The sequence below is a fragment of the Oncorhynchus masou genome, chromosome 15, assembly GCF_036934945.1.
Source record: "Oncorhynchus masou masou isolate Uvic2021 chromosome 15, UVic_Omas_1.1, whole genome shotgun sequence".
Lineage (NCBI taxonomy): Eukaryota > Metazoa > Chordata > Actinopteri > Salmoniformes > Salmonidae > Oncorhynchus > Oncorhynchus masou.
Window position 1 is genome coordinate 75,738,862 of NC_088226.1, and position 16,381 is coordinate 75,755,242.

General features: G+C 44.8%; 1 protein-coding gene across 1 annotated transcript in view; it reads right to left on the minus strand.

The window, feature by feature from the left end:
- Nucleotides 1–16,381, minus strand: part of LOC135556809 (anoctamin-1-like) — a 191,368-nt gene that overhangs the window by 74,794 nt on the left and 100,193 nt on the right. Inside the window, 2 exon segments of the mRNA XM_064990257.1 lie at nucleotides 1,299–1,376; nucleotides 10,894–10,976. Coding sequence (XP_064846329.1) covers nucleotides 1,299–1,376; nucleotides 10,894–10,976 — 161 coding nt within the window.

Below are 16,381 nucleotides of genomic sequence, written 5' to 3' on the forward strand. Positions count from 1 at the left end.
TAGTCATTAAGGTCAACATTGGATCATTCAGAGATCCTCACTGAACTTCTGGAGAGAGTTTGCTGCACTGAAAGTAAAGGGGCTGAATAATTTTGCACGCCCAATTTTTCAGTTTTTTATTTGTTAAAAAAGTTTGAAATATCCAATAAATGTCGTTCCACTTCATGATTGTGTCCCACTTGTTGTTGATTCTTCACAAAAAAATACAGTTTTATATCTTTATGTTTGAAGCCTGAAATGTGGCAAAAGGTCGCAAAGTTCAAGGGGGCCGAATACTTTTGCAAGGCACTGTATTAATCAGAGGCAACAAAGAGACCAAAGATAACCCTGAAGGAGCTGCAAAGCTCCACAGCGGAGATTGGAGTATCTGTCCATTGGACCACTTTAAGTCGTACACTCCACAGAGCTGGGGTTTATGAAAGAGTGACCAGAAAAAAAGCTATTGCTTAAAGAAAAAAATAAGCAAACACGTTTGGTGTTTGCCAAAAGGCACGTGGGAGACTCCCCAAACATATGGAAGAAGGTACTCTGGTCAGATGAGACTAAACATTGAGTTTTTTGGCCATCAAGATAAATGCTATGTCTGGTGCAAACCCATCACCTCATCACCATGAGAACACCATCCCCCATGGTTTTCATTGGCAGGGACTAGGAAACTGGTCAGAATTGAAGGAATGATGGATGGCGCTAAATACAGGGAAATTCTTGGGGGAAACCTGTTTCAGTCTTCCAGAGATGTGAGACTGGGACGGAGGTTCACCTTCCAGCAGGACAATGATCCTAAGCATACTGCTAATGCAACACTCGAGTGGTTTATGGGGAAACAATTAAATGTATTGGAATGGCCTAGTCAAATCCCAGACCTCAATCCAATTGAGAATCTGTAGTGTGACGTAAAGATTGCTGTACACCACCGGAACCCATCCAACTTGAAGGAGCTGGAGCAGTTTGGCTTGAAGAATGGGCAACAATCCCAGTGGCTAGATGTGCCAAGCTTATAGAGACATACCCCAAGAGACTTGCAACTGTAATTGCTGAAAAAGGTTGCTCTACAAAGTAGATCATGCACGCTCAAGTTATTTTTTTGTCTTATTTCTTGCTTGTTTCACAATAAAAAATATTTTGCCTTTTCAAAGTGGTAGGCATGTTGTGTTAATCAAATGATACAACCCCCCCCCCAAAAAAAATCTATTTTAATTCCAGGTTGTAAGGTAACACAATAGGAAAAATTCCAAGGGAGGTGAATACTTTTGCAAGCCGCTGTATCTCTCTATCTATATAGATATCATAATAAATACCTCACTCCTCCTTTTTGTCCCGCTCTTATTCCGTCTCTTCTCTTGTAGGATTTGATCATACTCTGGCCTGGGGGTTTCCTGAGACACACAAACAAACCAACTGAAGGCACAAACACACAGACAACATATACTGTATCTCACACTATGATCACTAACAGGTGCAACAATGACGTCTAGTTGATTATCCATTTATAGATCAAACATGCTCAGTTAAAGATACATTTTTAAATGTAACTAGGCAAGTCAGTTTAGAACAAATTCTTATTTATAATGACGGCCTACTCCGGCCAAACACTCATGACGCTGGGCCAATTGTGCGCCGCCCTATGGGACTCCCAATCACGGCCGGTTGTGATACAGCCCAGGATCGAACCCGGGTCTGTAGTGCCTTAGACCCTTGCGCCACTCAGGATCCCCAAAGATAATAGATAAATAAGGTACAAAATGCTCATTTATAGATAATCAGGTCAAACATACCCAGTTATCAATAAATCAGGTAAAACATGCCCATCAGATAAGTTAAATCAACCTTTGTCACCTGCGCCGAATACAACATGTGTAGACCTTACTGTGAAATGCTTACTTACAAGCACTTAACCAACAGTACAGTTCAAGAAAGAGTTAAGAAAATATTTACCAAACAATCTAAAGTCAAGTAGCACAATAAAATATTAATAACGAGGCTATGGGGTACCGGTTCCCTAGTCAATGTGCAGGTATAGTTAGTCGAGGTATTTTGTACATGTAGGTAGGGGTGAAGAGACTATGCATAGATAATAACCAGCGAGTAGCAGCAGTGTAAAAACGTATGTAGTCCGTGTGGCCATTTGATATGTTTTTCAGCAGTCATATGGCTTGGGGGTAAAAGCTGTTAAGGAGCATTTTGGTCCTAGACTTGGCACTCCGGTAATGCTTGACATGCGGTAGCATGACGTGGGTGACTGAAGTCTGTCAATTTTTTGTGCTTTCCTCTGACACCGCCTAGTATATAGGTCCTGGATGGCAGGAAGCTTAGCTCCAGTGATGCACTGGGCCGTACGCACTACCCTCTGTAGCATCTTACGGTCAGATGCCAAGCAGTTGCTAAACCAGGCAGTGATGGAACCAGGATGCTCTCGATGGTACAGCTGTTGAACTTTTTGAGGGTCTGGGGACCCATGCCAAATCTTTTCAGTCTCCTGAGGGGGAAAAGGTGTTGTTGTGCCCTCTTCATGACTGTCTTGGTTTGTTTGGACCATGATAGTTTGTTGGTGATGTGGACACCAAGGAACTTGAAATTCTCGATCTGCTCCACTATAGCCCCGTCAAGGTGAATGGGGGAGTGTTCGGCCCTCCTTTTCCTGTAGTCCACGATCAGCTCCTTTGACTTGCTCACGTTTTGGAGAGAGGTCGTTGTCCTGGCAGCACATTGTTATCGGTGATCAGGCATACTACTGTTGTGTCGTCGGCAAACTTAATGATGGTGTTGGAGTTGTGCTTTGCCACGCAGTCATGGGTGAACAGGGAATACAGGAGGGGACTAAGACAGCACTCCTGAGGGGCCCCCGTGTTGAGGATCAGTGTGGCAGATGTGCTGTTTCCTACCCTTACCACCTGGGGGCGGCCCCTCGGGAAGTGTAGGATCCAGTTGCAGAGGGAGGTGTTTAGTCCCAGGGTCCTTAGCTTAGTGATGAGCTTCATGGGCACTATGGTGTTGAATGCTGAGCTGTAGTCAATGAATAGCATTCTCACGTAGGTGTTCCTTTTGTCCAGGTGGGAAAGGGCAGTGTGGAGTGCAATAGAGATTGCATCATCTGTGGGTTTGTTGGGGCGGTACGCAAATTGGAGTGGGTCTAGGATTTCTGGGATAATGGTGTTGTGAGCCATGACCAGCCTTTCAAAGCACTTCATGGCTACAGACTTGAGTGCTACAGGTCGGTAGTCATTTAGGTAGGATAGCTTGGTGTTCTTGGGCACAGGGACTATGGTGGTCTGCTTGAAATATGTTGTTATTACAGACTCGGTCAGGGAGAGGTTGAAAATGTCAGTGAAGACACTTGCCAGTTGGTCAGCGCATGCTCAGAGTACACGTCCTGGTAATCCATCTGGCCCAACGGCTGTGTGAATGTTGACCTGTTTAAAGGTCTTACTCACATCGGCTATGGAGAGCGTGATCACACAGTCGTCCGGAGCAGCTGATGCTCTCATGCATGCTTCAGTGTTGCTTGCCTCAAAGCAAGCAGAGAAGTTATTTAGCTCGTCTGGTAGGCTCGTGTCATTGGGCAGCTCGCAGCTGTGCTTCCCTTTGCAGTCCGTAATAGTTTGTAAGTCCTGCCACATCCGACGAGCGTTGGAGCCGGTGTAGTACGATTCGATCATAGTCCTGCATTGACGCTTTGCCTGGAATTTCTTCTAACCGTCCCGGTTAGAGTCATCTGACAGCTTCCTTATTGAGCGAGTCACCGGTACTTCCTGCTATAATTTTTGCTTGTAAGCAGGAATCAGGAGAATACAGTTATGGTCAGATTTGCCAAATGGAGGGCGAGGGAGAGCTTTGTAAGTGTCTCTGTGTGTGGAGTAAAGGTGGTCTAGAGTTTTTTCCCCTGTTTGCACATTTAACATGCTGGTAGAAATGAGGTAAAACAGACTTAAGTTTACCTGCATTAAAGTCCCCAGCCACTAATAGCGCCACCTCTGAATGAGCATTTTCTTGTTTGCTTATGGCCTTATACAGCTTGTTGAGTGCCATCTTAGTGCCAGCATCGATTTGTGGTGGTAAATAGACAGCTGCAAAAAATATAGATGAAAACTCTCTTGGTAAATACTGTGGTCTACAGCTTATCATGAGATACTCTACCTCAGGGAAGCAAAACCTTGAGACTTCCTTAATATTAGATTTTGTGCACCAGCTGTTATTTGCAAATAGACACAAACCACCACCCCTTGCCTTGCCGGAGGCAGCTGTTCCATCTTGCTGATGGACCGAAAACCCAGCCAGCTGTATGTTATCCATGTCGTCGTTCAGCCACAGTTTTTAGTATCAGTTTTTATTATCCCGTTGGTAGGATATTCGTGATTGGAAATCATCCATTTTGTTATCCAATGATTGCACATTGGCTAATAGGACGGATGGTAGCGGGGGATTACTCACTCACCTTCGGATCCTTACAATGCACCCCGACCTACGTCCCCTTACACTTGTGTGTATAAGACAGTAGTTTTGGAATTGTTAGTTAGATTACTTGTTGGTTATTACTGCATTGTCGGAACTAGATGCACAAGCATTTCGCTACACTCGCATTAACATCTGCTAACCATGTGTATGTGACAAATAAATTTGATTTGATATCTCTGTCTCTTCTTCATGTGAATGATGGGATTTGGACCTTGTCGGGTGTCTGAAGTAAATCCTTCGCATCCAACTCGTTAAAGAAAAAATGTTCATCCAGTTCGAGGCGAGTAACCGCTGTTCTGATATGCAGAAGCTCTTTTTGGTCATAAGAGACTGTGGCAGAAACATTATGTACAAAATAAGTTACAAATAATGTGAAAAGACACACACAAAAGCACAATTGGTTAGGTGAGCGTAAAATGGCAGCCATCTCTTCCGGGGGCCATCATAATATCCATGCTGTTAAATCAGCTTCTTGATATGCCACACCTGTCAGGTGGATGGATTATATTGGCAAAGGAGAAATGCTCTTTAACAGGGATGTAAACAAATTTGTGCACAAAATTTGAGAGAAATTTGCTTTTTGTGCATATGGAACATTTCTGGGATCTTTTATTTCCACTCATGAAACATTGGGCCAACACTTTACATGTTGCATTTATATTTTTATTTAGTATGCATATGAAGTGGGTAAACAGGGTGTAAACATTAAAGGGACCAGTGTTCAATTACTATATACATAGGGCAGGGTCTCTAAGGTGCAGTGTAGAGTGCCGGGTGGTAGCTGATTAGCAACAATTTCACTTCTATCACTCCAGTGTTAACTTGCTAAATTGTAATTACTTTGCTACTATGGCCTATTTATTGCCTTACCTCCTCATGCCATTTGCACACACTGTATATAGACTTTCTATTTTTCTATTGTGTTGTTGACTGTACGTTTGTTTACTCCATGTGTAACTGGGTTGTTGTTTCTGTCGCACTGCTTTGCTTTATCTTGGCCAGATCGCATTTGTAAATGAGAACTTGTTCTCAACTAGCCTAGCCTTAAATAAAGCCTTAAATAAAGGTGAAATTAAAATAATAATGACTAAGTTCATGGCAGGGTGCTGACTATAACAGTCTGATGGCCTGGAGATAGAACCGAGAGACTGAAAAACAGCAACTGTACTGTCTCTGCTTTTTAGATGGTACTGTGGTGAACAGGCCGTTCACGAGGTCTTTGATGATCTTCTTGACCCTGGTGTAGATCTTCTTGCCCCCAGTGTAAAGCGTTGGGCTGACTGCGCCACCCTCTGGAGAGCCCTGCAATTGCGGACAGTGTAAATGCCATGCCAGACAGTGATACAGTCGGACAGGATGCTCTCATTGGTGCATCTGTAGAAGTTTGTGAGGGTCTTAAGGGCCAAGCCAAATTCCTTCAGGCTCCTGAGGTTGAAGAGGCGCTGGACCATTTCAGGTTGTCTGTGATGTGCCGAGGAGCAGATAGCACACTGCTTAAATAGACCCTGAAGAGCTTAACCACGGCATGGCCAGTAATAAACTGCTTCTGAACATTTCTAAAACCTAAGAGCAGTGTATTTGGTACAAATCATTCCCTAAGCTCTAGACCTCAACTGAATCTTGTAATGCATGGTGTGGCTGTTGAAGTAGGGGAAACTAAACTAATTAGTGTTAACTTCACTTGTAAACTGTCATGTCAAATAATATAGATTCAATGGTTATAAAGATGAGGAAAGGTTTGTCCATGATAAAGAGCTGCTTTTTTTTAAGCAAATCCTGCAGGCTCTAGTTTTATCTTATCTTGATTATTGTCCAGATATGTGGTCAATTGCTGCAAGGAAAGACCTAATTAAGCAGTTGCTGCCCCAGAACAGAGTGGCACATCTTGCTCTTCATTGTAGTCAGAGGGTTAATATAAATACAATGCATTCCAGTCTCTTCTTTTTATAAGACTCATTAATCTGTTAAATTCCAAATTATTTGCATAGTCACCTTACACACAGCTCTGACACACACTTACCACACCAAATATGCCACCAGGGGTCTTTTCAGTCCCCAAATCCAGACCAAATTTAAGAAAGTGTGCAGTATTATATAGAGCAACTACTGCATGGTGTGGACCACAGGAAGAGGAGAGGTTGCTTTTGTAACAGCTAATGGGGATTCCAATAAAATAAGAAATACAGAAGCTGCTCTTTCTCCAGCTAGCTCACTGCATTAACAGACCCTAAAACAGCTCTTCATCCAGCTAGCTCACTGCATTAACAGACCCTAAAATAGCTCTTTATCCAGCTAGCTCACTGCATTAACATACCCTAAAACAGCTCTTTATCCAGCTACCTCACTACTTTAACAGACCCTGAAGCTGCTCTTTATCCAGCTAGCTCACTGCATTAACATACCCTAAAACAGCTCTTTATCCAGCTCACTACTTTAACAGACCCTGAAGCTGCTCTTTCTCCAGCTAGCTCACTGCATTAACAGACCCTAAAATAGCTCTTTATCCAGCTAGCTCACTGCATTAACAGACCCTAAAACAGCTCTTTATCCAGCTACCTCACTACTTTAACAGACCCTGAAGCTGCTCTTTATCCAGCTAGCTCACTGCATTAACATACCCTAAAACAGCTCTTTTATCCAGGTCACTACTTTAACAGACCCTGAAGCTGCTCTTTATCCAGCTAGCTCACTGCATTAACATACCCTAAAACAGCTCTTTATCCAGCTCACTACTTTAACAGACCCTGAAGCTGCTCTTTCTCCAGCTAGCTCACTGCATTAACAGACCCTAAAACAGCTCTTTATCCAGCTCACTACTTTAACCGACCCTGAAGCTGCTCTTTCTCCAGCTAGCTCACTGCATTAACAGACCCTAAAACAGCTCTTTATCCAGCTCACTACTTTAACCGACCCTGAAGCTGCTCTTTATCCAGCTAGCTCACTGCATTAGCAGACCCTAAAACAGCTCTTTCTCCAGCTAGCTCACTGCATTAACAGACCCTAAAACAGCTCTTTATCCAGCTAGCTCACTGCATTAGCAGACCCTAAAACAGCTCTTTCTCCAGCTAGCTCACTGCATTAACAGACCCTAAAACAGCTCTTTATCCAGCTACCTCACTACTTTAACCGACCCTGAAGCTGCTCTTTCTCCAGCTAGCTCACTGCATTAACAGACCCTAAAACAGCTCTTTATCCAGCTCACTACTTTAACCGACCCTGAAGCTGCTCTTTCTCCAGCTAGCTCACTGCATTAACAGACCCTAAAACAGCTCTTTATCCAGCTACCTCACTACTTTAACAGACCCTGAAGCTGATCTTTATCCAGCTAGCTCACTGCATTAACAGACCCTAAAACAGCTCTTTATCCAGCTCACTACTTTAACAGACCCTGAAGCTGCTCTTTATCCAGCTAGCTCACTGCATTAACAGACCCTAAAACAGCTCTTTATCCAGCTCACTACTTTAACAGACCCTGAAGCTGCTCTTTATCCAGCTAGCTCACTGCATTAGCAGACCCTAAAACAGCTCTTTCTCCAGCTAGCTCACTGCATTAACAGACCCTAAAACAGCTCTTTATCCAGCTAGCTCACTGCATTAGCAGACCCTAAAACAGCTCTTTCTCCAGCTAGCTCACTGCATTAACAGACCCTAAAACAGCTCTTTATCCAGCTACCTCACTACTTTAACAGACCCTGAAGCTGCTCTTTCTCCAGCTAGCTCACTGCATTAACAGACCCTAAAACAGCTCTTTATCCAGCTCACTACTTTAACCGACCCTGAAGCTGCTCTTTCTCCAGCTAGCTCGCTGCATTAACAGACCCTAAAACAGCTCTTTATCCAGCTCACTACTTTAACAGACCCTGAAGCTGCTCTTTCTCCAGCTAGCTCACTGCATTAACAGACCCTAAAACAGCTCTTTATCCAGCTCACTACTTTAACCGACCCTGAAGCTGCTCTTTCTCCAGCTAGCTCACTGCATTAACAGACCCTAAAACAGCTCTTTATCCAGCTCACTACTTTAACCGACCCTGAAGCTGCTCTTTATCCAGCTAGCTCACTGCATTAGCAGACCCTAAAACAGCTCTTTCTCCAGCTAGCTCACTGCATTAACAGACCCTAAAACAGCTCTTTATCCAGCTAGCTCACTGCATTAGCAGACCCTAAAACAGCTCTTTCTCCAGCTAGCTCACTGCATTAACAGACCCTAAAACAGCTATTAATCCAGCTACCTCACTACTTTAACAGACCCTGAAGCTGCTCTTTCTCCAGCTAGCTCACTGCATTAACAGACCCTAAAACAGCTCTTTATCCAGCTCACTACTTTAACCGACCCTGAAGCTGCTCTTTCTCCAGCTAGCTCACTGCATTAACAGACCCTAAAACAGCTCTTTATCCAGCTCACTACTTTAACCGACCCTGAAGCTGCTCTTTCTCCAGCTAGCTCACTGCATTAACAGACCCTAAAACAGCTCTTTATCCAGCTCACTACTTTAACAGACCCTGAAGCTGCTCTTTATCCAGCTAGCTCACTGCATTAGCAGACCCTAAAACAGCTCTTTCTCCAGCTAGCTCACTGCATTAACAGACCCTAAAACAGCTCTTTATCCAGCTAGCTCACTGCATTAACAGACCCTAAAACAGCTCTTTATCCAGCTCACTACTTTAACAGACCCTGAAGCAGCTCTTTATCCAGCTATCGTACCACTTTAACAGAACCTGAAGCACTTACATATAATAACCACTGATTTAACAGACCCTGAAACAACTCTTTATACAACTAGCTAACTTTTAATAGACCCGGAAGCAGCTCTTTTTTCCAGCTAGCTCAATGTTTTAACAGACTTTGAAGCAGCTATTTATCCAGCTAGCTCACAAATTTAACAGACCCTGAAACAGATCTTTATTTAACCAGGCCACTGCTTTAAAACACCCTAAAGCAGCTTTTTACCCAGCTAGCTCACTGCTTTAATCGAACCTGAAGCAGCTTTTAATCCAGCTCGCTTCTTTAACAGACCTAGAAGCAGCTTTTGATCCAGCCAGTTCACTGGCTTAAAACCTCTCTGGGATAGGGGGACGCAAATGTCCCACTTGGCCAATTGCCAGGGAAAATGCAGAGCGCCAGATTCAAATAAAATACTATAAAGTTCAAACTTTCATTAAGTCACACATGTAAGATACCAAATTAAAGCTACACTCGTTGTGAATCCAGCCAACATGTCAGATTTCAAAAGGGCTTTTCGGCGAAAGCATAAGAAGCTATTATCTAATGATAGCACAACAGTAAACAAAGATAGAAATAATATTTCAACCCTGCAGGCACTACACAAAACGCAGAAATAAAATATAATATTACCTTTGACGAGCTTCTTTTGTTGGCACTCCATTATGTCCCATAAACATCACAAATGGTCCTTTTGTTCGATTAATTCCGTCCACACTATCCAAAATGTCCATTTATTTGGCGCGTTTGACCCAGAAAAAAACAGCTTCCAATTTGCACAATTTCAATACAAAATATCTCAAAAGTTACCTGTAAACTTTGCCAAAACATTTCAAACTACTTTTGTAATAAAACTTGAGGTATTTTTAAACTTTAATAATCGATCAAATTGAAGACGGGTCTATCTGTTTTCAATACAGGACAAGAACAAACTGATGCTACTTTTCTAGTCTTGCCCAACTCTCAACAGTGTTACACTGTTTCAAGATGGCCGTACTTCTTCATTTCACAAAGGAATAACCTCAACCATTTTCCAAAGACTGGTGACATCCAGTGGAAGCGGTAGGAACTGTAAACAAGTGCCTGAGAAATCCAGTTCCCCAATGGAATATCATTGAATAGACAGTGACCTCAAATGTTTTTTTTCTGAATGGTTAGTCCTCAGGGTTTTGCCTGCTACATAAGTCCTGTTATACTCACAGCCATTATACAAACAGTTTTAGAAACGTCAGAGTGTTTTCTATCCAAATCTACGAATAATATGCATATCTTATATTCTTGGCATGAGTAGCAGAAAGTTGAAATTGGGCACGCTATTTATCCAAAAGTGAAAATGCTGCCCCCTATCCCAAAGAGGCAAGAAAACTCAATCTCGGGTAGGGGTATTTTTTTATTTAGTAAACATTTCACGGTAAGGTCTACACCGATAAGGTCTACACCGCTTGTATTCAGCGCATGTGACAAATACAATTTGATTTGATATAGGCATGCTGACTGGGAGATGACAGTGTGTAGTGTGGGGTGTGTGTGTGTTTGGGTGTGGATGACAGTGTGTAGTGTGGGGTGTGTGTGTGTTTGGGTGTGTGTGTGTGTGTGTGTTTGGGTTTAAGAGGATAATCTGCGAAGATGGGGAGCTGGTATCACCTCTTGACATCATAGAGCAGCAGGTCATGACCCTAGTAACGCTAACATGCCGTTTAAGTCAGTGTGTCTGGTCCTACCTCCTCGTCCTCTAGACTGGTCAGATCCCAGGCATGTTTCAGACACATCTGCCTCCTCTTCCAGTGCTCCAGAAAAAAAGCAGCTAAATACACACAAAAACGTTAAAAGGACCTGAAATGTATTAGACCTCTCAGTGCCCAAAGCCCCTAAAAACTAGGTAGCTTAATTTGTTGCTAGTAAGTAGGGGCAGTAGTGGGTTAAGTAGGGGCAGGCAGTGGGGCAGGCAGGTAGGGGAAGTAAGGGGGCAGGCAGTGGGGCAGGCAGGTAGGGGACGTAAGGGGGCAGGCAGTGGGGCAGGTAGGTAGGGGAAGTAAGGGGGCAGGCAGTGGAGGTAGGGGAACGGTAGGAGCAGTAGTGGATAGAGGTCGACCGATTATGATTTTTCAACGCCGATACCGATTATTGGAGGACCCCCAAAAAACCGATACCGATACCGATTATTGGAGGACCCCAAAAAAAAAGCCTCTACCGATTATTGGAGGACCCCCCCCAAAAAAACGATACCGATACCGATTATTGGAGGACCAAAAAAAAAGCCAATACCGATTATTGAAGGACCCCCAAAAAAAGCACCGATTAATCGGCCAATTTTTTAAAAATGTATTTGTAATAATGACAATTACAACAATACTGAATGAACACTTATTTTAACTTAATATAATACATCAATAAAGTCAATTTAGCCTCAAATAAATAATGAAACATGTTCAATTTGGATTCAATAATGCAAAAACAAAGTGTTGCAGAAGAAAGTAAAAGTGCAATACGTGCCATGTAAGAAAGCTAACGTTTCAGTTCCTTGCTCAGAACACGAGAACATATGAAAGCTGGTGGTTCCTTTTAACATGAGTCTTCAATATTCCCAGGTAAGAAGTTTTAGGTTGTAGTTATTATAGGAATTATAAGACTATTTCTCTCTATACGATTTGTATTTCATATACCTTTGACTATTGGATGTTCATATAGGCACTTTAGTATTGCCAGTGTAACAGTATGGCTTCCATCCCTCTCCTCACCGCTACCTGGGCTTGAAACAGGTACACATCGACAACAGCCACCCTCGAAGCAGCATTACCCATGCAGAGCAAGGGGAACAACTACTCCAAGTCTCAGAGCGAGTGACGTTTGAAACGCTATTAGTGCGCACCCCGCTAACTAGCTAGCCATTTCACATCGGTTACACCAGCCTAATCTCGGGAGTTGATAGGCTTAAGTCATAAACAGCGCAATGCTTGGAGCACAACGAAGAGCTGCTGTTAAAACGCACGAAAGTGCTATTTGAATGAATGCTTACTGGTGCCTACCATCGCTCAGTCAGACTGCCCTATCAAATCATAGACTTAATTATAACATAATAACATACAGAAATACGAGCCTTAGGTCAAATATGGTCGAATCCGGAAAATATAATTTTGAAAACAAAGCGTTTATTCTTTCAGTGAAATACTGAACCGTTCCCTATTTTATCTAACGGATGGCAACCCTAAGTCTAAATATTGCTGTTACATAGCACAACCTTCAAGGTTATGTCATAATTATGTAAAATTCTGGCAAATTAGTTCTCAATGAGCCAGGTGGTCAAACTGTTGCATATACACTGATCCCGAAGAGAAGTGACACAATTTCACCTGGTTAATATTGCCTGTTAACCTTTATTTTAGCTAATATGCAGGTTTAAAAATATATACTTCTGTGTGTTGATTTTAAGAAAGGCATTGTTGTTTATGGTTAGGTACACGTTGGAGCAACGACAGTCCTTTCTCGCAAATGCGCACCGCATAGATTATATGCAAGCAGGACACGCTAGATGAACTAGTAATATCATCAACCATGTGTAGTTAACTAGTGATTATGATTGATTGATTGATTGTTTTTTATAAGATAAGTTTAATGCCAGCTAGCAACTTACCTTGGCTTCTTACTGCATTCGCGTAACAGGCTGGCTCCTCGTGAGGCAGGTGGTTAGAGCATTGGACTAGTTAACCATAAGGTTGCAAGATTGAATCCATGAGCTGACAAGGTAAAAATCTGTCGTTCTGCACCTGAACAGGCAGTTAACCCACTGTTCCTAGGCCGTCATTGAAATAATAATGTGTTCTTAACCGATTTGCCTAGTTAAATAAAATAATATTATAAAATAATTTTAAAAATGGCTAAATCGGCGTCCAAAAATACCGATTTCCGATTGTTTCGAAAGGGGGTAGGTAGGGGAAGTAAGGAGGTATGTAGGGAAAGTAAGGAGGATAGTTAGGGGCAGATAGGGGTGGTAGGGGAAGTAAGGAGGATAGTTAGGGGCAGATAGGGGTGGTAGGAGAAGTAAGGAGGATAGTTAGGGGCAGATAGGGGTGGTAGGGGAAGTAAGGGGGTAGTTAGGGGAAGTAAGGAGGATAGTTAGGGGCAGATACGGGTGGTAGGGGAAGTAAGGAGGATATTTAGGGGCAGATAGGGGTGGTAGGGGAAGTAAGGAGGATAGTTAGGGGCAGATAGGGGTGGTAGGGGAAGAAAGGAGGATAGTTGGGTGCAGATAGGGGTGGTAGGGGAAGAAAGGAGGATAGTTGGGTGCAGATAGGGATGGTAGGGGAAGGTAAGGGGGTAGTTAGGGGAAGAAAGGAGGATAGTTGGGTGCAGATAGGGGTGGTAGGGGAAGAAAGGAGGATAGTTGGGTGCAGATAGGGATGGTAGGGGAAGGTAAGGGGGTAGTTAGGGGGAGTAAGGAGGATAGTTAGGGGCAGATAGGGGTGGTAGGGGAAATAAGGCGGATAGTTAGGGGCAGATAGGGGTGGTAGGGGAAGTAAGGGGGTAGTTAGGGGAAGAAAGGAGGATAGTTAGGGGCAGATAGGGGTGGTAGGGGAAATAAGGAGGATAGTTAGGTGCAGATAGGGGAGGTAGGGGAAGTAAGGAGGATAGTTAGGGGCAGATAGGGGTGGTAAGGGAAGTAAGGGGATAGTTAGGGGAAGAAAGGAGGATAGTTGGGTGCAGATAGGGGTGGTAGGGGAAGAAAGGAGGATAGTTGGGTGCAGATAGGGATGGTAGGGGAAGGTAAGGGGGTAGTTAGGGGGAGTAAGGAGGATAGTTAGGGGCAGATAGGGGTGGTAGGGGAAGTAAGGAGGATAGTTAGGGGTGGTAGGGGGAGTAAGGGGGTAGTTAGGGGACTGATAGGGGTGGTAGGGGAAGTAAGGAGGATAGTTAGGGTCAGATAGGGGTGGTAGGGGAAGTAAGGAGGATAGTTAGGGGTGGTAGGGGAAGTAAGGGCTCCGGGCAGCCGAGCGGAAATGGAGGAAAACTCGCCTCCCTGCGGACCTGGCATCCTTTCCCTCCCTCCTATCTACATTTTCCTCCTCTGTCTCTGCTGCTAAAGCCACTTTCTACCACTCTAAATTCCAAGCATCTGCCTCTAACCCTAGGAACCTCTTTGCCACCTTCTCCTCCCTCCGGAGACCTTCTCCCTTACCTCACCTCGCTCATCAACTCATCCCTGACCGCTGGCTACGTCCCTTCTGTCTTCAAGAGAGCGAGAGTTGCACCCCTTTTGAAAAAACCTACACTCGATCCCTCCGATGTCAGCAACTACAGACCAGTATCCCTTCTTTCTTTTCTCTCCAAAACTCTTGAACGTGCCGTCCTTGGCCAGCTCTCCCGCTATCTCTCTCAGAATGACCTTCTTGATCCAAATCAGTCAGGTTTCAAGACTAGTCATTCAACTGAGACTGCTCTTCTCTGTATCACGGAGGCGCTCCGCACTGCTAAAGCTAACTCTCTCTCCTCTGCTCTCATCCTTCTAGACCTATCGGCTGCCTTCGATACTGTGAACCATCAGATCCTCCTCTCCACCCTCTCCGAGTTGGGCATCTCCGGCGCGGCCCACGCTTGGATTGCGTCCTACCTGATAGGTCGCTCCTACCAGGTGGCGTGGCGAGAATCTGTCTCCTCACCACGCGCTCTCACCACTGGTGTCCCCGAGGGCTCTGTTCTAGGCCCTCTCCTATTCTCGCTATACACCAAGTCACTTGGCTCTGTCATAACCTCACATGGTCTCTCCTATCATTGCTATGCAGACGACACACAATTAATCTTCTCCTTTCCCCCTTCTGATGACCAGGTGGCGAATCGCATCTCTGCATGTCTGGCAGACATATCAGTGTGGATGACGGATCACCACCTCAAGCTGAACCTCGGCAAGACGGAGCTGCTCTTCCTCCCGGGGAAGGACTGCCCGTTCCATGATCTCGCCATCACGGTTGACAACTCCATTGTGTCCTCCTCCCAGAGCGCTAAGAACCTTGGCGTGATCCTGGACAACACCCTGTCGTTCTCAACTAACATCAAGGCGGTGGCCCGTTCCTGTAGGTTCATGCTCTACAACATCCGCAGAGTACGACCCTGCCTCACACAGGAAGCGGCGCAGGTCCTAATCCAGGCACTTGTCATCTCCCGTCTGGATTACTGCAACTCGCTGTTGGCTGGGCTCCCTGCCTGTGCCATTAAACCCCTACAACTCATCCAGAACGCCGCAGCCCGTCTGGTGTTCAACCTTCCCAAGTTCTCTCACGTCACCCCGCTCCTCCGCTCTCTCCACTGGCTTCCAGTTGAAGCTCGCATCCGCTACAAGACCATGGTGCTTGCCTACGGAGCTGTGAGGGGAACGGCACCGCAGTACCTCCAGGCTCTGATCAGGCCCTACACCCAAACAAGGGCACTGCGTTCATCCACCTCTGGCCTGCTCGCCTCCCTACCACTGAGGAAGTACAGTTCCCGCTCAGCCCAGTCAAAACTGTTCGCTGCTCTGGCCCCCCAATGGTGGAACAAACTCCCTCACGACGCCAGGACAGCGGAGTCAATCACCACCTTCCGGAGACACCTGAAACCCCACCTCTTTAAGGAATACCTAGGATAGGATAAAGTAATCCTTCTCACCCCCCCTTAAATGATTTAGATGCACTATTGTAAAGTGGCTGTTCCACTGGATGTCATAGGTGAATTCACCAATTTTTAAGTCGCTCTGGATAAGAGCGTCTGCCAAATGACTTAAATGTAAATGTAAATGTAAGGGGGTAGTTAGGGGAAGTAAGGAGGATAGTTAGGGGCAGATAGGGGTGGTAGGGGGAGTAAGGGGGTAGTTAGGGGAAGTAAGGAGGATAGTTAGGGGCAGATAGGGGTGGTAGGGGAAAGTAAGGGGGTAGGTAGGGGCAGATAGGGGTGGTAGGGGAAGTATGGAGGATAGTTAGGGGCAGATAGGGGTGGTAGGGGAAGTAAGGGGGTAGTTAGGGGAAGAAAGGAGGATAGTTAGGGGCAGATAGGGGTGGTAGGGGAAAGTAAGGGGGTAGGTAGGGGCAAATAGGGGTGGTAGGGGAAGTAAGGAAGATAGTTAGGGGCAGATAGGCGTGGTAGTGGAAGTAAGGAGGATATTTAGGGGCATATAGGGGTGGTAGGGGAATTTAGGTGGTAGTTAGGGGAAGAAAGGGGGATAGTTAGGGGCAGATAGGGGTG